The 14527-nt window shown below is 36.9% G+C and overlaps 1 protein-coding gene across 1 annotated transcript in view; it reads right to left on the minus strand.

The window, feature by feature from the left end:
- Positions 1–612: 612 nt before the first annotated feature.
- LOC311591755 (protein disulfide-isomerase TMX3-like) overlaps positions 613–14527 on the minus strand; it is a 33782-nt gene continuing 19867 nt past the window's right edge. Inside the window, exons 10-16 of the mRNA XM_084803405.1 lie at positions 13961–14059; positions 11849–11906; positions 11647–11700; positions 9606–9662; positions 6697–6826; positions 5094–5162; positions 613–3556 (exon numbers count right to left, since the gene is read on the minus strand). Coding sequence (XP_084659531.1) covers positions 3299–3556; positions 5094–5162; positions 6697–6826; positions 9606–9662; positions 11647–11700; positions 11849–11906; positions 13961–14059 — 725 coding nt within the window. The 3' untranslated portion in view covers positions 613–3298. The remainder of the gene's footprint in view (positions 3557–5093; positions 5163–6696; positions 6827–9605; positions 9663–11646; positions 11701–11848; positions 11907–13960; positions 14060–14527) is intronic.

Genomic DNA, 14527 nt, shown 5'->3' on the forward strand with positions numbered 1-14527 from the left:
AGACAACTAGTCAAATGGCAAACTTCTGAAAAACACGTATTAAAGGTAGCAGTTATGCAATGATGTTTTTAGTTACTTTATTTTAGAAAAACAAAGGTTTCCAATTGATGTCATAAGGCAGAGTATCACAATTCGACAAGTTAACAGTAATACACTTTCAAAAACCTTTATAGCTTAGTCCAAACTAGAAAATGTATTATTTCTACAATTAATTATTGTTTTTTCTCATTCTTGGGGCTCAGGCACATTCAGAAAAAATATATATTTATAAAAAGAAAATGGCAAATTCAGTCCTGCCACTTAAGTCTAAACAGTCCACACTTAACAATTTCTGTGTAAGAATAGGTGAGTGGTTTCTCCCCTACCCCCGTTCATCTCATCATGAAACACTGATGAAAATATTATTACTTTTCTTTTCTCCCTCAAAATAGGGTTTCTCTGTGTAGCCTCACTCTGAAGATCAGGCTGACCTTGAACTTACATGTATTGGCCGGACTCTGCCTCCGAGTGCTGGAAAATATTATTTTCTTAAAATAAAGAGCTACCAAGTCAAAATATTAGAAACATCATGAGCAATAAAACTGGGTAAAAACAAACAACACACACAATTGCTTCAGCTCTTCAAGAGACTTTTCCATTACTTTTACTCATTTGGCATCTTTTACATGAGTTCTAAACCAGGTTCCAAAAGTCCTCTGAGTAAGGAAGAAATCAAAACCTCTAGACCTAGTAAATCTCAAACAAATTTCAAACAATAGAAACTACAAAATATTGGTAAACACAACAAAGAGGAATTTCAGGGCAGAGGTGCTGGGGTTGCTGGGCTAAACATGCACATTCTCTGAAATACTCTTAAATGTTGTTGAGCACCAATGAGCTACGATTTTGAATTTCAGAAATCAGATCTTTACACATGAAAAAAAAAAAAAAAAAGCAGAATCCCACTTTCCTGAAAGGATTCTGTTGTTGGTTTTTAGCCATGGGAATTAGAGTATCAATCATTTACTACATTATGAAGAGGGGTGCCTTGATTCTAAAGTATGTTCTCCTGATAAGCATACAGTATTCAGAATGATAACACACTCAAGAGAAAAGCACATGAATGAACAAATTTTAGTTTTGTTTTGTTTTTATGTGAGCAACCTGACAATGCAAATAAAAATGTCCTTAAGAATAAACAAGTAAAAAAGAGTTCAATACAAAAAACTTTACTTACAATCCACATACACATTTTGTTTTATCCGATGCACATTTTAAAAGTATAAATAGACTATGAGGATCAGTATAAAGTTGTTTTGCAGCAGAGAACCAAAGGACTCATTCGTAAAGAAAAATATTGCCGAAAACAAAGAATTATCTTTGCACTTCTGTTCATTGATGCAAAGCTGTGCTTTAGTTATTCTTTTTTTCTTACTAAGAACTTATTTACAAGGGATGATTGACAAGACAAAATACATACATAGTTGACAGTGATGAACAATACTAAAATATACTGGTGGGACTTCCCTTGTCTCTCTCCTTACCATACAGGATCATAAATGAGGAATCTCTATGCACTTCAGGTCTTTTCTCCTATAAAAAGGCTTGACCATTGGGCCCACTACCATGAACCTTCCTAAAGAATCATCTTTATTCTTTGGAGGAGCTTACTTTTCACAGTAACTTTTTTTTGAGCCAGGGTTTCTCTGTGTAGCCTTGGCTGTGCTGGACTCCTTTGTAGACCAGGCTGGCTCCGAACTCAGCGATCCTCCTCCCTCTGCCACCCAAGTGCTGGGATTAAGGGCGTGCGCCACTATGCACAGCTCACAATAACTTTTAACAGTGCGTATCTCCAGTTTCCATTAGAGAATATTCTTTTATTTCCTAAAAATTCCCTGTGACTACATATTTATAACATTATCAATAAAGTTAATGATGATTAAATGTTAAAAATGGATGCTTTTGACTATGAAAAGGAACACTTGGACACAGACTATGATTAGCAATTCCCTAGCTCCAGACACACGTGTTTAAGTTCAGTGCTGATTAGTATTGCATCTGAGATCAGAAGCTCCCCTGGCAACCAAAGCAGAAGCCCCAAGAAATGTCACTGTTGGAACTACACACGATGTCTGTAAATGCACAGTGGATCCTTTTAACAAACCCTAAAGTAGTCAAAGAACAGAATCTAAACATTACCTAATAAAAAATCAGAAATTAGCTAAAACGAAGGCCTCAAAATTAACAAACTGATCTGTAGTAAACATATTATCACAAAATACCTACTGTTAGGCATGACTGCATTCTGATAAAACATGAGAGGTCGTGACTGTCATGGAGGCAAAGGTGAGGGGCTAGAGAAGAGAACTCTCTCTATCCATGATATCTGAGTTTAACATGTTGATTGTATCACTGATATATTATAGTCTCCCACAATAGAGGTGTGGCAGTAAATTTTAAATTATTAGTTTACATATCATAAAATGTAATTTGTATTTCTTATGAAAACATTCTTAATTAATAGAAATATTGTAAGTAATATCAAGCTATAAAATAAAAATGAAACAAAACAAAATACCAGGCTGCTTTGGCTAAAAGTGAGATGGCCTCTCTTTCCTGCAGTAGTGGACAGTGTGCTCTGCTAAACAGCACAGCTTCAGCCCCCACTCCACACATATCTTGGTCATTTTGTAAAGGTCAATTACAAGATCCTTCTCCTACTTCATGGTACCATATGCCCGTATCGCAATAATGCAGTGGAGTTTAAGTAAAAAAGTAACATTTCTCCTTTAAAAACAACTAGTAAAATAAAATCATTATGCTATATATAAAATCACTACTTTTAAACTTAGAACTTTAAATTTGATAGATGGAAAAATTACCAGTTTCTCTTAAAATGTCTAAATTTTAAAGATTTCATCTGTTTATATAAACTTTATCCAAAATATAGGAGAATTGGTATAGTAGGTGAAAGTATTATTTCTCTTTGCAAAACACACATCTTCCACCTTAATGGTCAAGTTAAAATTCTGCCAAAGTTTCTTAACTTTGCCATAGAACACACACATAGACAGGTGTACAGACACTGGGCATCTGAACAATAGTTGACAGAACGATTTGACTTTGTTCTGGACAAACTCTTCATCTCTTTGCTCCAAACAGCTTCCATTTATGGAAGGATTACTTTAATTCATGCAGTTGTTAGCAAAATACAAAGAACATGTTCTCTTCTGTAAATAGATCATGATTAAATATCTAAATTCAATAAATACTCTTTAATAATTTGAAATCTTATCAAATATTTTCTTTCTGTGAAGTCTCAATCTTTCTTCTTTTCTAATACATCCTTGGGCTCTTGCACCGCAGGCACTAGAGACCCTCCACTGCTGGACTCCTGCTCTTTGTTCTCTTCTATCTGTTCTTGGTTTTCCATTTCGCTTTTGGACACTTCATATCGCTCTTCTATATAGCCTCCATCTGTGTCAGCTGTATAGATTCCACAGCACATGATACTGATGACACCCAGCGGCAGGCCAAAGAGAAAGCAGCCCATAAGTGGAGAGCTCTTGAATATAGACTGTGGGGAGAGAATTCAGTTGCACTTCAATGGAATTCTGACATAAAAAACATGATGTAAATTTAAAGCCACACAACTTTTCTCTCACTGTTACTGAACTCAGTTGCAATGAATAACTGTCAATACCTGAGCAGTATCTACCATGTTAAAGGCTCAATAAATAAAGCCCGATGTGGTGGTTCACATCTTTAATCCCAACACTCAGGAGTCAGAGGCAGGTGGATCTCTGTGAGTTCGAGGCCAGCCAGGTCTACAAAGAGGAGTCCAGGACAGCGAGGACTACAAGTGAAATCTTGACTCGAAAAATAAAAACAAACAAAAAGACTCCATAAACAAAAATTCTATGCTCATATATGCACATGTAAGTGTGCATGTGTGCAGAAATGGCTACAGGCAACAGGATAAGCAATCAAATAGTCTGATTATCAAGACCCTTCTTTTTCTCTTATTGCCTATAAATATCTCTTAGATGATTATTATCTATGTGTTAAACTCTAGGAAGTTGCTTGTGGGTTCTTTCTGGTAAAGAGTTAATATTCATGCTCATACACACACACACATACTTAAAGATTTATGTGTGTATGTCTGTGTGTGTAGGTGCCTGGAGGCCAGAGGTATCAGATCTCCTGTAGCTGGAGTCATGGGAGGTTATGAGCTGGGAACTGAACTTAGGTCCTTTGTAAAAAGTACCAGCTCTTAACTACAGAGCCATCTATTTACAGCCCTATACATACTCTCTTCACATGACATTCTAATATCTGAGTCATCTGGTTGTTAGTAAAGCTTTATTAATTTACTACTTCCTCTTATGTTATGTGCTATTTCCTCAGTTACGTGAATTGGTTTTACCACTAAGATTTATTTCATGGGTTGGGTCTGTTACTCTAAAAGAATACAGAGAACAAAAGGTAATTTTGGTTGATTCACAGAATAAGAGGTGGAAATTTGAGGATGAGTGAGAAAGAAGCAGAACACGACAATGTATGACTACTGACTCTAGCCCTAGAAAGCCTCAGCAATATTTAAAAGCCAGTAAGGAAAGTACTTCAGATGGGTGAGGTCTTCTGGTGAGTATCACTGGAAAAGGGAAAGGAAGTGCTCAGAACTGATGGCTGTTGTGACACTGTGTAGTGGACTGAAGACTGTTGAGAGGATGTGTGGTCCTGAGTGAAAGTGAGGGCAGCTGTCAGACAAAATACAAAGAGGACAAACCATTTAGGTGGAAACAGGATAGTGATAAACAGAAGGATGTTATGTATGGATAATTCAGATTACCCAAATTTATTCCTTACCAATAAGGCCACATTTTCATGGTTGCCTTTGCCTCAACAAATGAAAAGTGGCATGGAGCAAGACAGTTGGGATGAACAAATGAACTGTTAGAGAATTAATTCACATTTTAATTCTACAATTTAAGCCTGCCATATAAAGAAATAAAGTATTAAAGAAAGAAGGCAAGTTGAAAGAAACAGAGAGCAGACTGACAATGCCAAAATTTTCAGTTATTGAAGACACTAAATTAACTGCCAGAACTTACCACAATTGTAGATTTGGCATCAAATACTATTCTTTTTAATCTCTGCAAAATGCTATCACCTCCTTGGGCCTTTAATTTAATAAGAATAAGACAAGTTATACACATATTAGTAGTTCGTTATGTTACGTACATAAAAATATAGCTAGAAGTAAAAATATTGATTCAAAAAATATTATACCCTAGTCCCCAAAAATCATGTTAAATATTTATACCACTTATATATTCACGTTAAATATATATATTCCTACTTATCATGTTAACGTACTCTAAACAATTCATTCTTCCTTTACTTATAATCCTTGTGGCTTGCTGGAAGGTGGCCCACCCTCCCTAGGCTTGCACAAGCTCTGAGTTTCTCTGGCTGCTTAGCTACAGTGTGGCCAAAGACTTTCTTACTAAGTAGGAACATCTTCATGCAGATGGAGCTCAACAGATAGTGCTGAGATGAGTGCAGAGAAAAGTTCCTGGGGATATCAAACCTTGGCATCTAGCTACCCCAGAAGTCTGGACCATTCTTTGAATTGCTAAGCTATAGGACCAATGACATATCTGTTACAAGAGTCTGGTCAGGTTTCACTAACTCACAAACAAAAGGGCTCTCACTACTATAACTCAGTTTCTTTCAATCAAAACAACACTTCAACACAGTAACATATTGCTACTATGTGACTCAGGGAGCTTCCCAAAGTCTGTGTAAAACTGAAAAAAACATGTAAAAAACAAAACAATAATTAAATTATCACTGAAGCAACAAAGACTCATTCTGACTTTTTTTTAAATTACTGAATTAAGATATGTTTTCACGACTGTTCAATGAGTTGCAGCCTAGTTTGAGAAATACTACAATAAGAATTACAGTAACAAAAAGAATAGAAAAAGGAAAAAATAAGATCACATAGTCTTTATGACAATTCTTTCACATGATTATTTTTAGAACTCTTTGCTGGAGCTCTGGTTCTCAATACATTTCTTTTTTTTCTTTCTTTCTTTTTTTTTTTTTTTTTTTTAAGATTTATTTATTTATTATGTATACAGTGTTCTGTCTGCATGTACACCTTCAGGCCAGAAGAGGGCATCACATCACACTACATTATGGATGGCTGTGAGCCACCATGTGATTGCTGGGAATTGAACTCAGGACCTTTGGAAGAGCAGGTGGTGCTCTTACCCACTGAGCCATCTCTCCAGCCCCTCAATACATTTCTTGATGGTTTAAAAAACTGGTTTTCATAGTCTGGCTAACTTAATTCAGTTGTCCTTAATTCAACTGACTCCAAAGGGTCATGCCAGGAAAATTCTCTAAAAAAGCATTATTCCGGGTCACAAACCTCCTAATATCTCTACCAGCTCTAGAGGCCAAGAATACTTTCCCCATCACTGTGATAGGCAACAGTGTCCCAAATAACTCTTTGAGGGACATTTGCCCCTGTGAGGCTCTAATAGGCTGACTGAATGAGGCAGGAGAAAGCAGTGGGTGGAAGCTGATTCCCTCTTCCCTCCAAGCAATGAATACCTACTCTTTTCAGGATCTAAGGTAAAGAACTGCTAGTTTCTCTTGTGCCTCTTTCCCTTCATCCCTCTGAAATGGATCTGAAACACTTACTGGTACTGTACCATCCAAAATGCTGTTAATGAACTGGACCATGTCACTGGCATCCTTAATATGTCGATCTAGCAAAAAGTACTGTTGGTTAGAAGTATTCAGTACAACTATGGTTGGGACTGTCAACTCACTAGAAAAAAAAATAAAAATTTATATTAAGCACAGCAATAATAAATACTCTAGCGCTCAATTACATCTAAGTAGCTATAGTTAGAGAAGAAAAGAGATTTTTAATATCTTTACCTCTGTGGTTTACAGGAAGCTTTCAAAGTTTGTATAAACTTTACCATTAATCAAGATTGCATGAAAATATTCTAAAAACCAACACCTAAGTGATTAAAAGTGCTGTGCAAAGTATACAATTCTGCACAGTACTATACAGAATACTAATAACGTTTAACTCTACCTCAGATGGTACTCAGAAACCCCAACAGGCAAGAGAGTGGTCTCTGGAACCACACTGTTTGAATCTGGAGCTTTCTCTTAACACTGCAGCATGTTAGTCAAGAACTTTAGCTTCTTACATGTAAAGCTTTTTTCTTATAAAATATGGAAACCAATAGTACCTAACTTGCTACACAATTACATGAGAAAATTCAAGCTAACCCTTCAGAATGGTTCCTTGTATACACTGAGTAAACATACATGTTAAATAAACACTATTGTGAATTCTCTGTAGTCTCCTGTCACTCTACCCAACAAGAGGACACATATATTTTCCAATGTACTTAAACATTCACCAGGCAGGTCACACCTTGGCACTTAAGCCCTGCTGTCATGGCTTGAATATGAAATGGCCTGGAAAGGCTCGTGTGTGAAGGCCCCCAGCTGGTGACATCATCTTTGTAGGCAGAGGAGTCTTCTACAGTTAAGCTGGCTAGATCTATCAAGTCACTGGTAACATGACACTGAAGGTTTCTCCTGCTTCCTTTTCTCTTCCTCTACTTTTACTTCTTAGTCACCTAAGGTGAGGAGTATCAGCCATACAATTCCTGCTGCCACGATGATCTGCCTCATTCAGACTGAAAGCAGCAGAACCCACCAACACTGACTGAGACTTACATACCAAAATAAATTTTACCTCCTTTAAACCGTTTCCCTCAGGTATTTGTCAAAGACAAAAAAACTAAAACACACCCTTCAAACCTAACAACTTAAGCTGACTATGATGTTGTGACTGTAATTTGAGCTAAGATCTTACAACTGACTAAACTACGAATTAAATGCTTACCTACTGCTAGATACTATCATCGTGGATTATGATGTTAGTTATTGGAGCAAAAGTGCTGCGGAATGCTGCAAACATTTAAAAAATGAATCTATCAACTTAAATGGTCTTATCAAAGTCCCTATCATATACTGAAAAAAAAATGAATTTCCATTATAGGGTTATACAGAATATCTTTCCTCTTAGGTTTATACAAGATCAACTTTACAACTTCTATACACAATAATTGTTCTATGAGCAATAGGAAATTTATAAACAATTGTTTTCCTTTCTTTTCTTTTTCTTTTTCTTTTTTTTTTAAACATTATTAAAACTTTAGTGCCATTTGGGAAACAATGTGGAAGAGGGATGGAAGTGGAAATGGGAAAAAAACATAAACTCTAAAGAATGGGGAGTTGTGCTGCAAAAAGATGAGTGCTGTACATAACACAGCTGCTGCAACTATGAACTCACTGAACATGTGGTTCTCTGTGTAAGCCCTGCATGAGACTGGGTCTGTCAGCATTTCATCATGCACAAGGAAGGGGCCTACGAGGTCCTGTCTCTTCCTGTGTGATTACTGGTAGTTAGTAGCTTTCGGGTCAGGAGGTTATAATTTTCTTCAGTGAAGTTACCAATAACCTATCACACACTTATGCAAACAACTCAGACTTATTGGGCAGAAGTGTTTCAGAGAAAGATGTGGGGGAGAAAGGGAGGGAAAGATGGTTAAAAAATATCTAAAATTTATTCTACACTTGCATGAATCTGTCAGTGAAATTTTATTTATTTATTTATTTATTTATTTTCTCAAGATGGTTTCTCTATGTAGCTTGGACTTACTTTGTAGACCAGATGGGCTTTGAACTCACAGCAATCCACCTGCCTCTGCCTCCGACTACCACACCTGGCGTGAAATTTTAAAATTTAAAGAATATCCTCTAACTAGATAGGACTCATAGTGGAGGGATGGGAACACCAGCCCACCCATAAAAACTTCGACCCCAAATTTACCCTGCCTACAAGATGTGCAGGGATAAAGACAGAGCAGACACTGAAGGAAAGTCCAACTACAGCCTCGTACCACCCCATGGGAGAGAGCCAACCCCTGACACTATTAACAATATTCTGCTATGTTTGCAGACAGAAGCCTAGCATAGGTGTCCTCTGAGAGGCTCCACTGAGCAGTGGATTGAAATGGGATGTAAAGAAAATTAAGAAAAAAAAAAAAAGAACAAAGAAAAAATACTGTCAATTACTTCAAGCATCTTCGATTATTGCATGTGGAAGTCAGACAACTCTCAGGATTGGGCCTCTTCTGACACCTTGTGGCATATGGGGATCAAACTCAAGTTGTCAGGCCTATGAGGAAGTGGCTCTACTCAGTGAACAACCTTACCAGCCCACAATAACTTATTAAAATATGTATTATAAAAACTATAAATTTACCTATTATAGAATGATTTGAAAATGTTATTATGTTGAAGTGGGAGACAATCTTTATAGTAAAGAATAAAATTAAATCTTAATAAATTCAAAATACAGGATTTATAAAATAAAATCAGACATTTATTGGGGGGATGTCAGCATCAGAAAATGACAGAAAGTGCTTTTTGGTATGTTTTTTCCAGCTAATTAAGTCGCTCTCCATCTCTCAAAATTAGTAATATCAAAGTGGAAAAACCATCAATACTTTACTTACTCCATCAGCAAGGTGTTTATATAGTCATTTCCATCCATATGGCCAAACTGAAAATCTCTGTAAGACACAAGCAACAACAAAGAGAAAGAAGAGAAAGAGCACACTATTGGATTAAGAGAAAAAAGGTACACACCACAAACTAGAACTTGTAAGCACATAAACTTCCAACACTGAACATGGAACCCCTGACATTTACACCAGAGTGTTTTCTACTCAGTTTTGATAAGCAAATACACAACCAACAAACTGGACATTTCACCTCACTATACATGTTTAAAAGACAGGGAATGAAATGTGCTGCAAGTAAAATACATTTAAAGAAAGTGAGCCAGGTGTGGTGGCACACGCCTTTAATCCTAGCACTCAGGGAGGCAGAGGCAGGTGGATCTCTGTGAGTTCAAGGCAAGCCTGGTCTACAAGGAGAGTTGCACATAGCGAGGACCATTACACAGAGAAACCTTGTCTCAAAAAACCAAAAAAGAAAATAAAAAAAAAGTGGATTTACTGTGAAATAGGATCACTCAGAAGAGGTCAGCTACCATGTACCATGAGAATTGCACAATGAACTTTTAGTAGATTTTATACAAAGAAAATAATGAATCCTCGAGGTTTCTCTTGCTGTTTTGGTAGCAGCAACAAACATAAAAAAATGAAATACAGCAAAAATTCTTATTCCTAAGTAACTTTTTACATTTCATTAGTATTTTGAGTTTTTTTTTTTACAATCACTTTCCTGGCATGTGAGTGTTCATTTAAATTGTTTCAAATTTGCAAATTTATGTGAATATTCTTCTACCATAAAACATGTGTCAAACACTCTCAAGAAGTAGGAATGGGATGAATTATAAATGACTGGGTGCAGCAGCTTCTCCAACTTTTAAGATGTGGCATAGATATGTCCTCATGCTGACTGGAAGCTCCAGGTCAATTAATTCTTGATTTACCTTTCAAAGTATGAGATATGATCTCTCTTATCTGAAATGCTGGGGCCCAGAAGTGTTTGACATTTCTGAGTTTTCATGGTTTGGATTTGCGTACAATAAGCTCCCTAGGGCAGGGACCCAAATGTTCAGTACAGAACTCATGCAGAGTCTTTGGTTGGTGCTTCAGTCTCCAGGCTGGCGCTGTCAGTTGGCTCTGTTGGTCTTCTTGGGGTGCTCCTGTCACCTCCAGGTCCTTTTCCCCTTCCCCCTTTTCCACAAGAATTCCTGTACATTGCCTTGTGTTTGGCTGCGACTGTTTCTAACTGCTACTGGGTGGAGCCTCTCAGAAGACAACTATGCTAGGCTCCTGCCTGCAAGCAAATCTTTAGATAAGAATATCTTTAATAGTGTCAGGGCTGGCTCTCTCCCATGGGTGGGTCTTAGGTTGAGCCAAGCACTGGTTGGACATTCCTTCAATCTCTGCTCTAACTTTATCCCTGCACATCTCTCCCTACACAGACGTAGCTGATGGGCAGCTCAGGCTTTCTGTGGGTCCACTAGTAAGAGGAGTGGGGGCTCTCTCTGACATGGACTCTGTTGGCTGTTGTTTGATCATTTCCCCCTGGTGGGACAACCTTAGCAGGCCACAGGGGAAGAAGACACACTTAGTCCTGATGTGATTTGATGAGCTGGGATAGAAGGGAAGGAGGTTCCCCTTTTTTGAGGAAGAGGGGATGGGGGAGGGAGGAGGGAGAGGGAGCGTGGGCCTGTGAGGAGAGGAGGGATGGGGCTATGACAGGATATAAAGTGAATTAAAAAAAATACAGAACTCATTTTTCCCTCCTCATATACACCTTATACACATACCATGAAGGAAGTATCACAATTCTTTAACATGACTTTGTGTTCTGACCACTATCATGGGAAGGCAGGTGTGGAATTTTCCACTTAGTGCTGTGTCAGAGCCCATGCATTTAGACCTTAGAGCATCTAAGATGCCAGCCTTAAATTTTTGAGATTAGGGATCTTAACTACTTTTAATTTACTTCACTGATAAACCGAATTAAACAGTGACAAACTTTCAAACAAAGTCAACTTTTCAGAAAACATGCACATACCTATGGAAGTGGTCTCTGAAATCTCTAGCAACTTCTTGAACAATTGACTTTAATCTGTAGAAGAATAAATACATAAATATGTCACCTCTTCAATTAAAAGGTTTAACTATCCCATTACAACATCTGTTGCAAGACACTCTATGTAGACTACACAAAGCTGGCATGGCATTTGAAGCTTAAATCTGTTTCAAAGCAATTATACTTGGTATGCTCAAATGATGTGTTTTTCTCATCAATGACTACAATAGCCACAAGCTTTCCTGAAATTAAGAATAGTATCTTTCATTTCCTTGAATTGAGAAAGACATAACTCACATAACCCATACTTGTCAAATATTACTTCTGATACCAGACTATGTTTCTAGATTCCAATCATCATTTACGCATTGGTGGTTCAGTGGTAGAATTCTCACTTGCCAATCATTATTTACACATTACATAAAATTAAGCCAACATATTTGCAGCCCAGACCAGTAAATTAGTCAACTTCAAATGATACATTTCTTCTACCTCTAGGAGGTAAATATTAATAATTTTATTTTAATTTCTCTAAAATTATTTTATGCAAACCAACAACGTAATGAAATATTTTGTCAAAAGCTACACCATAAAGAAGACATTGCCAGATGTGGTGGTACATGCCTTTATCCCAGCACTCAGGAAGGCAGAGGCAAATGGATCAAAGTTAGAGGCCAGCCTGGTCTACAATGTGAATCCAGGATAGCTACGGCTACACAGGGAAACACTGTTTTGAAAAAGCAGCAGCAGCAGCAACAACAACAACAACAACAACAACAACAACAACAACAACAACAACAACAAAGACATTGATTTAAAAACATTTACTAAAAATTGCTAATAAGCCCTAGTAGTTTATAACACTAAGGAAATTATTTTTGCATAGCCATTTCCTCTGTTACAATTTCACCAGTGATGGCATATAGAATCAAATTGAGTGACACTACTTTTGAAGTATAAGTAAAACAGTAAGTTATATGCCTACTGACAATGTTCGGGAGGGTAGAACAATGTAATAACAGTAGTGTTCGGGGTGCTGACGTGGGTTATGTTCTCAGCACTGTACCAAGCAGGGAGAATAAAAGTGAGATACCACTCTCTAATACTTATGTAACTGAACATAAGCAAACTCCCATTTATTTTAGGAAAGCAAGTTTTTCTGACTTATAAGGAAAAATTAAATGAATTTATATACATAAACATACTTGAGTATAGTTTCACTCGAGGTAGAAACACAAATGTAGGAATAAGTTAAAAACCAAACCAAACCAAACTAACCAAACCAAAATCCCCCCCCCCCAAAATCCCAAAACCAAAAAATTAGCATCATTTACATTATTTTCATGCTTTTCCTAATCTCACCCTGCATAATACATCTCTAATACATCTACATAATCTTGATTCACTGTTAGCTTTTTGTTGAAAACATCATCTATAAGAATTATTTCATTTCTTGAAATATTTCATGTACTATTCAGTGCTTAATTTTTCATTTTGTTTTTTTCTTATTCTTCTTTCCCCCCAAGACAGGGTTTCCCTGTGTAATAGAGTCCTGGCTGTCCTGGCCTCTCTCTGTAGATCAGGCTGGCTCGAACTCACAAATATCCATCTACCTCTCTGCCTTCTGAATGCTGGCATTACAGACGTGTGCTACAGCACCTGGCTTCAGTGCTTAATTTGAATTGTGTCTAATTTTCAAATGTTTCTTCCCTATCGCTGTATTTCCATTTCATGATCATGAAACTGTGAGAGGGAACACATGTGGTAACAACATATAGATGTCCCACCTTTAGTGGGGTCTAAGCCTATACAATACTCTCCTAATAAAGTAAGCTTCTTATAATTTTTAAACTTTCTATGTTGGCTAACTCTTATATTTCTATTTATTTTTCTTTCTTTGTCATTTTCTATCATATGACCTTAAGAAATGAACAGTATGACTGATTCCCACTCACAAGTAACAGCAGACCTTAGGAGACAGTGAGAAGGCTTCACTTTAACTTGTAGCTTCATGGTTTTTGTTTGTTTGGTTTTGGTTTTGGTTTTTTATTCCCTTATTCTTGAATCATTCAGGCCCTTGTCTTCCTCATCACCATCAGGTGTTAGTAAACCTCTTTGGCTACACTGATCCTCATATGAAAGTATATATCCGTGGTACTCTAAGTCTCAACTCTTAGAAAGCAGAACTAGCAAACATAAGTGTACTTTAATTAGGAAATGCAGCTTTAAAAGAACCAGTAAATAAGCACTCAAAGAAAAATTCTGTAATGAAGCGGAATGGCCATATGCTTGTTACCTGTGTCACCAAGTTCATACAAAAGGAAGCCATCCATAGTAAGGTAGTTCTGAAATCTCTCCCTGCTGATCCATGTGGACAGATCGCCATCTTCATACTCTTGAAACAAAGCAAAGGAAATACATCAGCGTACAAGGCAGCTGTAATGTCTCAATTCAGCAAAGTGATAACGTATCTAAAACAGTATTATAATTATAAAACCTTAAGCTGGTTCTTAGGTAGTTTATAGTTGCCTGAATTAAGGGCCTCTTAGCAGGTTTAGAATAAGAGATTTGAAGGCTGAGTCTAGATACTGCTAGACATTTTAACTTGGGAGAAAAAAGAAAACACTCTTCTTTAAAAATACATAAAATAGTAACAATGGTCAAGTATACATTGAACACTTCTAGTAGCATTTTCTTAACCAAAAAGAAGGTAGGTACAGACAAATATATGGGTTCTTTCCTTTCTCCTCTTTTCATGTATGCAAGTTCTTCTCAAGTTCATTTGACTGGTGATGACTATAAACATTCAAAAACTATCTCCTGAATGAATGTACTTTGATGTTTCACTGTATAGATCACTTTA

Source organism: Acomys minous, assembly GCF_964271855.1.
Source record: "Acomys minous genome assembly, contig: scaffold_27, whole genome shotgun sequence".
Classification (NCBI taxonomy): domain Eukaryota; kingdom Metazoa; phylum Chordata; class Mammalia; order Rodentia; family Muridae; genus Acomys; species Acomys minous.